Consider the following 13,368-nt stretch of genomic DNA (forward strand, 5'->3'; position numbering starts at 1 on the left):
CATAGCCCTAAATCAACGTTGATGTAAAAATTTAGCCAAAATTGTCAGCCCGCAGACTTGGCACACTAGTTACGGGCTTGGACCACCCGGGTTGTCAAAAACAGGGAGGGAAATGATCATTCGGTTCGGCTTCTTCATGCCATAAGCTTTGCAGTCACTAGTATTACTTAGCACCGACGCCGAGTCGACTGGGTCTATTTACAATTCGCTTTGCTACATTTTGGAATCCCAACCCAATTCATACAAGCAATCATGTCCCTTTACAGACATCCTAGCGCTAGAATTCGGGTTAATGGCACTCTTTCTACTCCTTTTGAAATTTCGAATGGGACCAGACAAGGATGCCCCTTGTCCCCCACATTGTTCATGCTCCAAGCAGATTCGGGGCCGTTACACACCAAAATGCGGCATTTGCTGATGATCTGCTCCTCATTCTGATCACCAATCCGAACACAGCTTTCCCACACATAATCAGACTGTTCGAGGAGTTTGGGAAACTCTCCAATTTTAAAAAGGTTAAACTACTCAAAGTCAGGATCCCTTAACAGATCAGCCCGCTCGGGAATAGTAAACACGCTGGAAAAAAAGATTATGCCCTTCAAGTGGCAGAAATACCTAGGAATATATCTGACCAGAGATATGTCAGATCTGTATGGAGCAAATTATACCCCACTGCTCAGTGAGACTATAGACCTGCCGACCGCACTCTCCATGTGTATCATGGATGGGCAGAAAGAATCTCTTCTGCACTCATGTAATGCCCAAGCATTTGTATCGGCTTCAGACGGTTCCCATTTTCCTTAACCAAAAGTTCTTCCATGAGGTTAGATCAATATTCTCCTCCTTCTTGTGGCGGGCGAAGAAACCCAGGATCTCACGCTGCTCTTATTCTCCAGCGCTCTCTTGGGGGCTTTGGTCTGACAGATACACGGACGTATTACAAAGCGACTCCAATGAAGAGGTGGATCTCATCGTGTGTGACAGAACACGGTCCATTGGGTGTCGATGTAGAACGGGCTACACTAGATGACCAACAGATGGCCAGCGTGTATATATCTCTGCTCCCTACAGGATAGAACCACGATCATGTCCTACCATCACAGGCTAAGGCCCCTAGCTTCTGGGTTAATATCAGAGATATTCTCTCACATATGGGCTCGGAGGAAAAGGTCTCACGTTATTGCTCACAGGTTTTACCTTCAGGATATTTCCTAGAAATACACGAGCTCTCCTGCTCTCTCAAGAAGTTCACACATTCCTTAATTCCATCTACCCAGAACTGCAATTTACCATTCACTATCACTCTGATTCAATCAATTTCCTAGATACTATGGTCACTAAACCATCTACCGGTGCCCTTACTACGGATCTGTACAGAAAATCAACAGATCGCAATAATCTGTTGCACTTCTCCAGTTTTCATTCCTCAAACACTAAAAAGTCACTTCCACATTCCCAATTTGAACGTATACGCCGCATAGTCAAAACAGCCCCTCTTCAACAAACCAGAATAACAGAAATGAAACAGCGATTCCTAGCGCGAGGCTATCCACAACACCTTCTCCATGAAGCAATCAGACAAACAGACAGGAGTAACTAATAGGATACCCTTTGTTCATACCTTCCACCTGAGTGCCAATAAGATAATCAATAGTATTAGGAACCATTGGCCTATTCTACAAAAGGCCTATCCAGACATTGCAGAGTTTAAAAATCCTCTACTGTCTTGTACACGCCGTCCTAAGAATCTACGGGACCCAATTGTGAAGGCCGACATAGGCCCCTCCAAGACCACCCTGAGACAGACCTTTATGCAGGAACATTTCCCTGTGTACACTGCCTTCAGTGCTCGAATGTATTAAAAAGGACCCCAATTCTATCATCCCCAGTCAGGTAAAAGCTTCCCTATTCGTGGCTTTTTTACATGTGAAACCAATTTCGTGGTATACCTATTAAAATGTCCTTGTGGTAAGGTATACGTAGGAGAGACAACTCAAAAGATACGTGATCGTGTATGCCAACACAAATCGAATATCAGACGGAAAAACCTCCTGCTCCCAGTGCCAGCCGGGCATAACCCATCAAGTGACTGAAGAGGTGACACCGAGCAGGAGAGGAGGCGATGGAGCAATGAAGAGGTGACACCGAGCAGGAGAGGAGGCGATGGAGCAATGAAGAGGTGACACCGAGCAGGAGAGGAGGCGATGGAGCAATGAAGAGGTGACACCGAGCAGGAGAGGAGGCGATGGAGCAATGAAGAGGTGACACCGAGCAGGAGAGGAGGCGATGGAGCAATGAAGAGGTGACACCGAGCAGGAGAGGAGGCGATGGAGCAATGAAGAGGTGACACCGAGCAGGAGAGGAGGCGATGGAGCAATGAAGAGGTGACACCGAGCAGGAGAGGAGGCGATGGAGCAATGAAGAGGTGACACCGAGCAGGAGAGGAGGCGATGGAGCAATGAAGAGGTGACACCGAGCAGGAGAGGAGGCGATGGAGCAATGAAGAGGTGACACCGAGCAGGAGAGGAGGCGATGGAGCAATGAAGAGGTGACACCGAGCAGGAGAGGAGGCGATGGAGCAATGAAGAGGTGACACCGAGCAGGAGAGGAGGCGATGGAGCAATGAAGAGGTGACACCGAGCAGGAGAGGAGGCGATGGAGCAATGAAGAGGTGACACCGAGCAGGAGAGGAGGCGATGGAGCAATGAAGAGGTGACACTGAGCAGGAGAGGAGGCGATGGAGCAATGAAGAGGTGACACCGAGCAGGAGAGGAGGCGATGGAGCAAAACGGTTAAAAACGAGGGAAGCGTACTGGATTCACACTCTTAATAGCCTGGAACCCAAAGGGACTAAATAGGGAATATGAAATTCACAGCCTCATCTAAATCCTCAATTACACATAATATAATGAATTAAGTAATATTATCCATTTTCCGGTATCCAAATATCCTCTCCTTTTTTCTGTCATGGTCTTTCATACTACCCAGCGCTTTGTATCCATAGATTCTCTTATGGTACCATATATATATATATATATATATATATATATATATATATATATATATATGACAGGTCCTTTTTGGAGTTTGTGTACTATTATACTTTAGATTTGTGTATGTTTTAGCATGTGTAGGCGTAATCTCCACCACCATCTTATCTATCGTGCCATTTTCTTCTAGATGCATTAATAATACTGCCCTTCACACCCTGGGGTCATCCATAGTAGCCTTCTTCCATAATGGTACATTATATGTTTTTTGTCATATGTTATAGGTCTTATGTCCGTATGTCCTATTCTTTCCTTTTATCCTTCCCTGTCTACAACATCTAGACATCCTAGTTGCCATCATTCTCCATCCCTTCTGTCCCTTGGTTCCTGCTCTGTTCAAAGCGCTAGGACCGCGTGCGCTCTACAGATCACTCAGAACTAAAGCGAGGCTTGAGACGCACCAGCGTACTCTGCACATGCACAACATCCCCCGACACCGGATATCACTCACAACCAAAGCGAGGCTTGAGACGCACCAGCGTACTCTACACATGCACAACATCCCCCGACACCAGATATTACTCACAACCAAAGCGAGGCTTGAGACGCACCAGCGTACTCTGCACATGCACAACATCCCCCGACACCGGATATTACTCACAACCAAAGTGAGGCTTGAGACGCACCAGCGTACTCTACACATGCACAACATCCCGACACCGGATATCACTCACAACCAAAGCGAGGCTTGACGCGCATCGGTGTATTCTGCGCATGCGCAACACCCCCTGACACCGGACGCGCTCCCTTGAATAAGGGCGTGCGTCCTCTCACACAGGCGAATCCTGACGCCCGCATCCTGGATATCCATCTAAACAAGCGGCACAAGGTAGGAAATACTTCCACCCTTCACAAACAACGATGGATTCCGGCTATATACCCTCATAGATAAGTCCAGGGGGCTGGTGATCTTAACTAGGTCTTCCCTGTACATCATGCTGTATATGACTTAAAGCCAAACTGTATACACATTTACCCATCCCCCCTTTTTTCCTTTGCCTCCTCATGGATCCTGTTCTGCTTATTCTATATATCTATGCTCCATTAATATGGAGATATTGACCTTTAAGTCCAGCTAGTGACTGAATTACAATGTAATGATAATGCTTGGTTAGGATTTTGCTCCTGTAATGCTGCCGATACTCACGGATTACTCATGTGCGTTATGGACTTCCTTTCATCTGGATGATATACCCCTTAACATGATTCCAGCGGAGGTAGCCCTACTATGGGACTCAACCGAAATACCTGGATCTAGGATTTATGTCCGAATATTGACTGATATGCGGATGTGATAACAGAACCTCCTGAATCCCATTCATTACGTACCAGGTTTCTCCTGTTTTTCCTTTTTTCATCCTTTCATTTCTCTTCACTTGCCATGGCATATTATAAAAAGATTTGTATGTAATATTTGATTACACTATTTATTTAGTTTTTTGCTGTAGTCTGATGAAGGCCAATGTGCGGCTGAAACGTCACTGTACACAGCCACAAAACCAATTTAAAAAAATTTTTTCTTGCAACTCAATTGCTGGAGTTTCTATATTTTACAAAGACGGGGTGGGAACCGGACGGCAGAGTGCCACGGAGTTTTGCTTATATAGCTCTCTCAAGAAGATCATACCCTTGAGCACAGAACAATGGGACCCGGCTGGAAAATGCCCTAAACCCTCTATGTGACCTAGATGGCTTTCTTCTCTGTACCACTCTTTTCTATCTACCCCTCAGACGCCACGACCTGCGTTTATTGGGGGCTGGGAGAAGGAACTACAAAAAAGGTCCTTTACGGAGCCGGAGGTGGTCACAATTGGCCTTCGGTCCCATGGGTTTTCTAAATGTGTGCGCATACAAGAACACTCAAACAAGATACAGTTATCCCAAAAGGCTATCCCAATCCGGTCTAACCCACAGTGATAGATGCTGGAGACGTCATCAAGAGACTGGATCTCTCCTGCATGTATTTGGGGATTCTTCAGCCACACAGGGATACTGGAGATTGGTAGAGGAAAGGGTTAACCAGATTTGCACTGCACACATAACACTACCTGTGGTTACCTAATGACTCCTGGGCACCATCCGCATCCAACCTGCCCATTCTCCTAGTACAAGCGGCTCGCCTTCGACTTCCCCTCGATTGGCTTCGCACAGAGCCCCCATCTCTTGAGCAATGGTTTGATAGGATCAACCAGATATATAGAATGGAGGAATTGGTTGGCTGGACAGCTAGGAAACACGACCGGTTTGTTAAGCCGTGGCATCCTTGGAAAAAGCATAGAGAACCCCCGGGAACCTGGACACGGTTGGGACGTGGACCTGTAAATGGTGGGCGTCAAGGAGTGGCCGCATTGTTGGTTCCCGTTCATCTACCCTCCTCTTCCTACATTGCACTTTTCCAAGACATCTTGAATCTCTTTGGGTTCATGTACATCTATGTTTGACGCTGACAAATTTTTCAGGACCTGGAATCTATACACAACAGCGATTTAGCCCAATTACTACCATGTTTCCGTCGACATGTGCCCGCTTCATGTTCTGCACCATCTGATCAGCATATTGAATACCAGCCATTGTTACTGGATTATAATTGTTCTTAAACAATAAAAGATTTATTCCAAAAGCCTGGAAAACCCCTTTAAGATGTTTGGAGCCAGAGGAAGATCTTTGTTACTAATTCTATATCGATTATTATTTTATATGCCATCTCTTTGTTAATAAACACTGGGGGGGGGTTCACGATATTTATGGAAGTTGGAAATTCAGTTGCAGATCCTTTTTTGTGGCATAACTCGTGACTTTCTAAAGGGGCCGTGGGGAGAACGGCCGGCACGTTTAGCTTCATTCACTCCACTTTTCTGTTGAACATTTTGAGGGGGGAGGATAAGTTATTTCCCTCTAATATAGAACATGTGGGCACCAGATAAGAGGTCAGCGCCCGTGTCCACACCCGATCCTGCATAATCATGGTGTTCCGGGTGTGCAGCGGAACGGAGGGTGCAGTTATCACATAACCAGACGGTGCACCGGATAAAGGAAGACCCACCTTCCTCGACATTTTACTTCTGTGCATAGTAATAGTCTGAGGTGAGTACAGAGACGTCTGCCATTTGTGGTTCCTTATCTTTCCCTCTAATGTGCGGTCTTCCAGCCGTCCCCCGCAATGTATCATGCATTTCAGTAAGAACACACCGAAAAGTAGTTCTACAAACATCCACAGCTTGGGGGAAGAAATGGGACTGCAATGAAATACTGCAAAGATGCACGATATATACTCGCCATACACTACACTGGTCCCTGGTCACCCACCGGAGGCTCTCCGGTAAAAGCTGGAGGAGCTCCGCATGCTGCCCGCTCGCAGCAGATATTCCACGATCTGACTTTCTAGTGATCCACTGGCTCATACTAAAGCAGTTCAAGGAAATCTGATTAATAAGGCACCAAGAGAAAGGTCCTATCAAGTAGGTTTTTTTCTGTTCTCCAAGTGTCAATTTGGGCTAAAGACCCGACATTGTATCCATTGTAACAGTCACTCCTGAGCCGATGCTGCTCCATTACTCATTAACAAGCATGCACGCTCCCTGAACCCTCTCCGCACGGCCTTCGCGTCCTTGGCTGCTCTCCACCTAATAGAACTCGTTTCTGTCACCTCTTTTTCTCCAAACATAAAATGCAAATTTCTCCAAGTCTGTCAGTAAGAGGTTTGCAAGTCAAATCTACGAGTCCCGAGGCGAGCTCCGTGACCTAGTTCTGAGAAGGGAGGAGTGCGCTGAGGCCTTCACCGTGCGTCCCTGAAAACAGCTACCACCCATAGGGAGGAACGATCTTATTACTGTCATACGTGAACCTACAGATCACTTTCAGCCACTTTGACAACAGATACCACATGCCTTATACTACAGTCACAGCCAAAGCTGCAGTCACAATTCGGATGGAGTACAAGATGAGCAACACAGTGGATGTGATAAATGACAGAACGTTACAGGTAGCAAATGCATTAGGTGAAGCTCCTCTCGTGGGGAGACGACGCCAGGCTTTGACTAATTAGATAAACATTCAGTCTGCGTAGCGAGCACCAGGCCCGGGCAGACAGAAGACAGGTTGCTTTAGGTACAAAGCCTTGTAAAATGAGCGGGATTTAGAGGTAATCCTCTTAGGGTGAGATTTTCTGATGAGGCAAGCAGCGGCCTTCTCATATTAATTCCTGTGGAGGTGTTCAGCTCCTGTGATGGCGGCTGGCCAAGGAGGGGATATAAAGTTGTAACGCAGCGGGGAAAGACGAGACACGTGCTCGCCAACCACTGTGCAATCATTTATAATTCCAGCAGAACTAATCACAGCTCAGAAACAACATAATCACGACTGTTCCTGCAGAGACCATACCGTATTCTGTATGGACTTTACATGCAGGAAGGAGCAGGGTCAGATCCACACTGCTTCAGAGCTGCAGTCTTAATTCTGCTGGTTAACAAACACCCATAACAGCTCAGTGAGCACCTACAGTGCAGGGGGCACCGGTCCGGTTTTCTCTGGAGGTAGCTACGAGAATATCTCCAGAGTGAAACCTTTGCTCACGAGGTGTCGTACGATACGCACGCATCTTTGGTTTTTCAGGGGGATTAAGGGAAATACCGCTCGCCCGATGCTTACAGAAACTAGAAGGTGTCCAAGTAGTAAAGTGGTTACAGGACTGATGGTACAGGATCCCTGACAAGATCACAGATCCTGGAGGTCGTCAGATCGTTTTACTCATCTCTTGAGTAAGAGGGCTCTAGATCGGGATGTGATGTCTGCTTTCCTGAGTGAAACGGTCCCTGAACCAGGAGTAGATCCCCCTCAATGTTTTGGCAGAGATGATCAGTAAAGGAGTCAGACCGGAGATCGAAGGGCTTGTCCTCAAGAAATCGCCAGGTCCAGATGGCTTAACATCTGAGTTTTAGAAGACCTTTAAGGGCATTTTAGTTCCCCTCTTGACTGAGGAATTCAGTGAGTGTCTCTCCTCGGGCACTCTGCCAAAGTCAATGAGGAGGTCGGCTCTGATCATTCTGTCAAAGGGTAAGACCCATCTCGTATTGAGAATTGCCGTCCCATAGTGGTACTCAATACAGACAAAAGTATTGGCAAAGTTGCTGTTTAATCAGCTGATGAAATCAGTGCCCCGGCTCCTTTCTGGGGCCCAGCATTGCTCTGTTCCAGGCCGCAGTACGTTTAGTGCCGTGTTCAGTGTCTGAGAGGTCATGGAGCCGGGCAGGTCACTGGAAGGGGTGCATGCGGTCCCTGGATCAGGCAAAAGCGTTTGATCAGGTTAACCATGAGTACCTTTAGTCTGTTCTTCTGACATAGGACCTGCCGGGGTGGTTTATAGATTGGCCTAAGATTTTATACGCAGGGACTGAGAGATTTCCACTTGTGAATGGTTGGATTGGCCGCTCTTCTGAGGTGGGGTCTGTTCACCAGGCATGTCCATTTTTTAGGAGGGTTGATCGTGGACCGTTTGTGGAGCTTGAGATGGACTTGCCAGTGCTGGAGGCCGCACTGAGGGGGGTAGCGTAGGTATGCTGATGTCACTGTGTCCTTGGAAGGGGAAGCAGAGTGGGTGACGTCAGAGGTAGGATAAGAGTCTCTGGCTGGGAGGGGGAGATCTGGAGTTAGATTTTCTGGACAGCCTTTCAGGGCCTCCAGATTCTGCTCATGTACTCAGCATTGAACTTGGCCAAAGGGACTACCCCGAACAAAACTGGGAAAGCAGGCTAACGATTGCCACACAGAAGGTGCACCAATGGAAGGGTTGGTTTTGGACCCTAAAAGAAACTAAGCCTGATCTAAACCTACCTGCTCCCTTTACTCCTATCTGGGCAGTGCCGGGACATCTCTGGACTCGGGTCTACGGTCTGTTCTTCCAAAAGAGGAGTAGACTGAACCTTGTCAAGAGGGAGGTTACTTACCGTACGAGGAGGCTAGGAGGGTTGGGTATGGTCAACCCCGTGGTGTTCCTGGTGAACACCTTTATTAAGATTAACCTCGCAAGCCTCTGGAAAGAGAGGGCTCCTCCGTGGGTAGTCTCTTGTAGAGGATAATTTCGGTCTTCCTTTCAGGAATGGGAGACAGGAGGGCAAGTGAAAGATCTTCGTACACCGCATGGGCATCTTCCGGCTTATGTTGCCCCGGGGATTCACCGGTGGGGTCTGGGGATGTGGGAGATCAGGACTCTGGCAAGGAAACTCCTTGACCAAAGGGTTCTGTTAACCTATTTCCAGAAACCTCGGGCAATCCTTGAGAACCAAAGTTGGCATCTCGGGGGTTGGTTTGCGGTTTTTGAATCCCATTTTGGATCCCCTTGAGGTTTAGGGCCTCGACTTGGCGCGGCTTCCATGGGAAACAGAGTGTGAGGGACAATCTGAAGTGTAGGAGCTCTGAGGACAGGGGGAGTCCCTGGGAGGACTGCGGTGGTCCGCTGAAGAGCATGGACCACTTCCTGCTTCATTGTCCCTTTAATACAGAAGTATATAACAGGGCGGGCGCAGCCATTGGACGGCCTCTTATGCGGAATGGGCCAGAGGCCTGGGTGGTAGGTACTAGGGATGAGCGAATTGACTTCGGATGAAAAGTCAATTCGCCTAGAACTTCATTAGAATAAATACTGTTTGGAGTGAGCGCTCCGTATAGTATTAGAATGTATTGGCTCTGATGAGCCGAAGTTATCACTTAGCGAAGTCTCGCATAATTACTTCAGAAACTGATTTATACTGTACAAAAAAAAACAAAAAACAACATTTCCCGAACTCGGTTCCAAGATGCGCTCTGAGTATGAGAGGCTGGGAGCGGGTGGGGGGGGGTTTCTTTGCACGTGTCTAAGTCTGTTGTCTCTTTTACGGTACATAGAACCTGTTGTTTATGGGTGGACTTCTCATTAGATAATGTGTTATGTTGGTTCTTTTAATATGGTTATTTGGTTAGAAAAATAAAACATTACAATAATAAGTCACATAAATAAAAGATTTACCGGTTAAGTAAATAAGTCTAAGGGTCACTGCACATGTAGCGGAGGCATAAAAACCGCAGTGTAACCGCAGCAAGTACAGAAATCATAAAAAGTCATCAAAACATGGAAAGTGGTGCAGATCTGCTCATTGACCCGTGTGCAGGTAACTAACCCTTGACCTATAAACCGATGGGTGACAGGGTTAGTGGAAGTGACTGATAAACTGCAAGGAGAACCTGCTCACCTCTGCCCAGCTGCACGAATCCCAGGATGATTATCAGACACAGGGCCAGCAGTTTTGCAGCAGCGAATGCATCTTGTACCCTGGTGGCGGCTTTAACGCTGTAGCAGTTAATTGCAGTCAGCAGCACTGAAATAAAGAAGACAAGAATCAGCATCGAACCACAAGTGACTTGTGCAACACTTAGCGGAAAGTTCTCAGGAAGTAGGTGATCATTTGCTGCATGTTCTGTGAAGGGCTGGAAACAACGTATCACAGATGACTGACGTGTTCCTGCATCTGGGCACAACACAATGTGTAGTAACGGAAAGTCACGGCCAGAATGGCGCAGACAAGCTCTTTGAATTCGGCATCTGATAGTCCAGAAATTCTGATTTCTGGTTTACTTTTGGCCCCTGAGAACATGGGCTGTGAAATAGTTAATCGTTCTGGATCACAGCCTGAGATTTCTAAATCTGTACCGGCCAGAGACTCCGTTAATCGGCACCCCCTGCAAGCTCCTGGCATCAGACGCTCCGAAATCTCCCTCCCAGCCTCGGCTCTTGTAGGACCCGCTAATAAGGGCACTCTCCGGCGCTCCCGCACAAGGCCTCCAGTTTTCTCCATCCGCCGCGCCATGCCATGGGGCGATCTGTTTAATGTGACCAGGACAAAGGTCTCATTGTCTTCTCCGCCAGGCTTTGTTCTGCCAGCAATTAGTCAGGGGAGCTCAGAACGGGTCAAGCACCATGTGTACCCACTTAACCCTCACATAATGGGTGCCAAGCGCAGAGTTCCATCCTGTCCTGCCTGAGGGGGTCCCCATTGCCCTTCACTACTGGAAGAAGGGAGACCGCGGTCATCCGGGCCCACGCTGCACCAGCTTAGGCTACTTTCAGACTGGCGTTTTGGCTTTCCGTTTGAGAGATCCGTTCAGGTCTCAGCGGTCCAAAACGGATCAGTTTTGCTCTAATGCGTTCTGAATGGAAAAGGATCCGCTCAGAATGCATCAGTTCGCCTCCGATCCGTCTCCGTTCCGCTCTGGAGGTGGACACCATAACAAAACTGAGCCAAACGGATGGAAGTCAATGGGGACGGATCCGTTTTATCTGACAATAGAAATTGGATCCGTCTTGGCCATGTTACAGATTATACAAACGGATCCGTTCTGAACGGATGCAGACGGTTGTATTATCTGACGGATCCGCACCAAACGTGAGTGTGAAAGTAGCCTTACCCAACTCCTATCCCTCATTCCCAAGTATTTTGTGGATTATATTCAAGCCTATACCAAATGGGGAAGGGGTTAAAAACGATACATTAGTCACTCCCCCCGCAGCTCTAATTCTGTTCTTCGCCATGCTTTACACTGCCACTGTGCTCCAGCTACTATCTAACATAGCTGCATCGTCTAATTCAGGGATGCACAACCTGTGCCCTCCAGCTGTTGCAAAACTACAACTCCCAGCATGCCCTTACAGCTGTAGGCTGTCCAGGCATGCTGGGAATTGTAGTTTTGCAACAGCTGGAGGGCCGCAGGTTGGGCTTCCCTGGTCTCATTTATTCTGAGGTGCTCTGAAATACAGTTCAGCCTTCCGTTCCTCCATGCTTTATATTGCAGCTCTGCTTGTTCAGCTGTGTGGCAGTAGGTCAGTGCAGTAATGGGCGGTGTCCTTTACAGCACAGATACAGTACACCATATGGAGAATAGAATGGGGCGTCTGGGATGTTTCCAGTCGTTCATATAAAACCAGTTTGCCCGAGTCCATCCGGGGCTTTGGCTTCAGTTCAGATCCTGCATCCTGGATTTATCAAGCCTGAAAGGTCACTGCTCCTTGTGCAAATAAGCCTCCAGTTCTGTGAAGTACGACTTGTAGCTCCTGCTTAGAGGGGGTCCTCATTATAACAGCGCCACACCTGTCCGCAGGAGGTATGCGGTATTACAGCTCAGCGCCTTTCACTTCAATGGCTGTTAAAAACGAGTACATTATGTTATTCAGGAGTTTTATAAAAATAAAAAAACAACCCACCTCATCCACTTGAATGTGCGGGGACACTCCCGCCTCGCTGCAGGCATCAGGACCCGACGCTCCCAGTATGGAGACATCACATGATGTGGATTATGGGGTCCTGGTGCCTCCAGTGAGTGGATGAGGTGGGCATCGGGGTGCGGATGTGAAGTCTGGGGCATCAGGTATTCCGAGGGCTCCGCAGATCGGGTGGGATTATTCATCCTTTTTAAGGACTGTTAAGGCAGAAAACAAATGCAAAAATGGTTGAAAAACCGAGCGTGTCCTTTCTTTTTCATGGCCAAATTGCAGTCCCCAATGCACAGCACACGTTCGTGCGCATGAGCGCTTCTAGAAATACAACTGCAACAAACCCTCAGCTGTGAGGAGTGCAGGAAGGGTTTTGGACCTCTGAACATGAAAAGAACGGTTTTTCACGGTCAGATGAACCTTTCGTCAAAAACTGATAAACTTTCTTGTTTTTAACTGACTTTTTTCATTGGTGCCTTTCTGAGAAACAGATGTCAGTATAGGTCCCCTTCATGTGTCCGGTATTCACTGACCGCCAAAAAAACCTGCCACATGACTAACCCCATGGACTACTACGAGTGACAGTCGGAAAAAAATAAAATCGTTGTGAGAATGTAGCCCAAATGGTTCCATTCACTGACAGCAAGCAGGGAGGCAAAAACTATAGCAAGAAAAACAAATAAAATGACAGAAATACAATGTATCCTATGTAAGGGCTCATGCACATGACCGTCGGGCGTTTTGCAGTCCGCAAATTGTGGATCCACAAAACACGGATTGCGGCCAGAACGGCCGCCCCTCATAGAGCGGTCCTGTCCTTGTCCGTAATGCAGACAATAATAGGACTATTTTTGAGGGGATATAATCTGAGGCACCGGATCCCCTCCCCCACTACTAGGCGCCTCATCAAAAACGCCTCAAGGAATTTGTATTTAAAAATAAAAAAATATGAGAAAGAATGCTCTGCTGAAAGGGGAGGTCCCAGGAAATACCGCGGCGTTCCTGAAGACGCGGCGTGTACGAGACCTTGACACCAGGAAGAAAAGAGACAAATCTGCAAGGTCCCTCCCCAATAAGTGA

At 47.6% G+C, this 13,368-nt stretch overlaps 1 protein-coding gene across 2 annotated transcripts in view; it reads right to left on the reverse strand.

Moving 5' to 3' along the window:
* The window catches only part of SLC7A5 (solute carrier family 7 member 5), a 33,620-nt gene that overhangs the window by 12,735 nt on the left and 7,517 nt on the right, over positions 1–13,368 (reverse strand). For both annotated transcript variants that reach the window (XM_040409733.1, XM_040409732.1), the window contains exon 3: positions 10,274–10,399. In XM_040409733.1, the coding sequence (XP_040265667.1) occupies positions 10,274–10,399 (126 nt within the window). The remainder of the gene's footprint in view (positions 1–10,273; positions 10,400–13,368) is intronic.

The sequence above is a fragment of the Bufo bufo genome, chromosome 10 (genome assembly GCF_905171765.1).
Source record: "Bufo bufo chromosome 10, aBufBuf1.1, whole genome shotgun sequence".
In the NCBI taxonomy this organism is placed as follows: domain Eukaryota; kingdom Metazoa; phylum Chordata; class Amphibia; order Anura; family Bufonidae; genus Bufo; species Bufo bufo.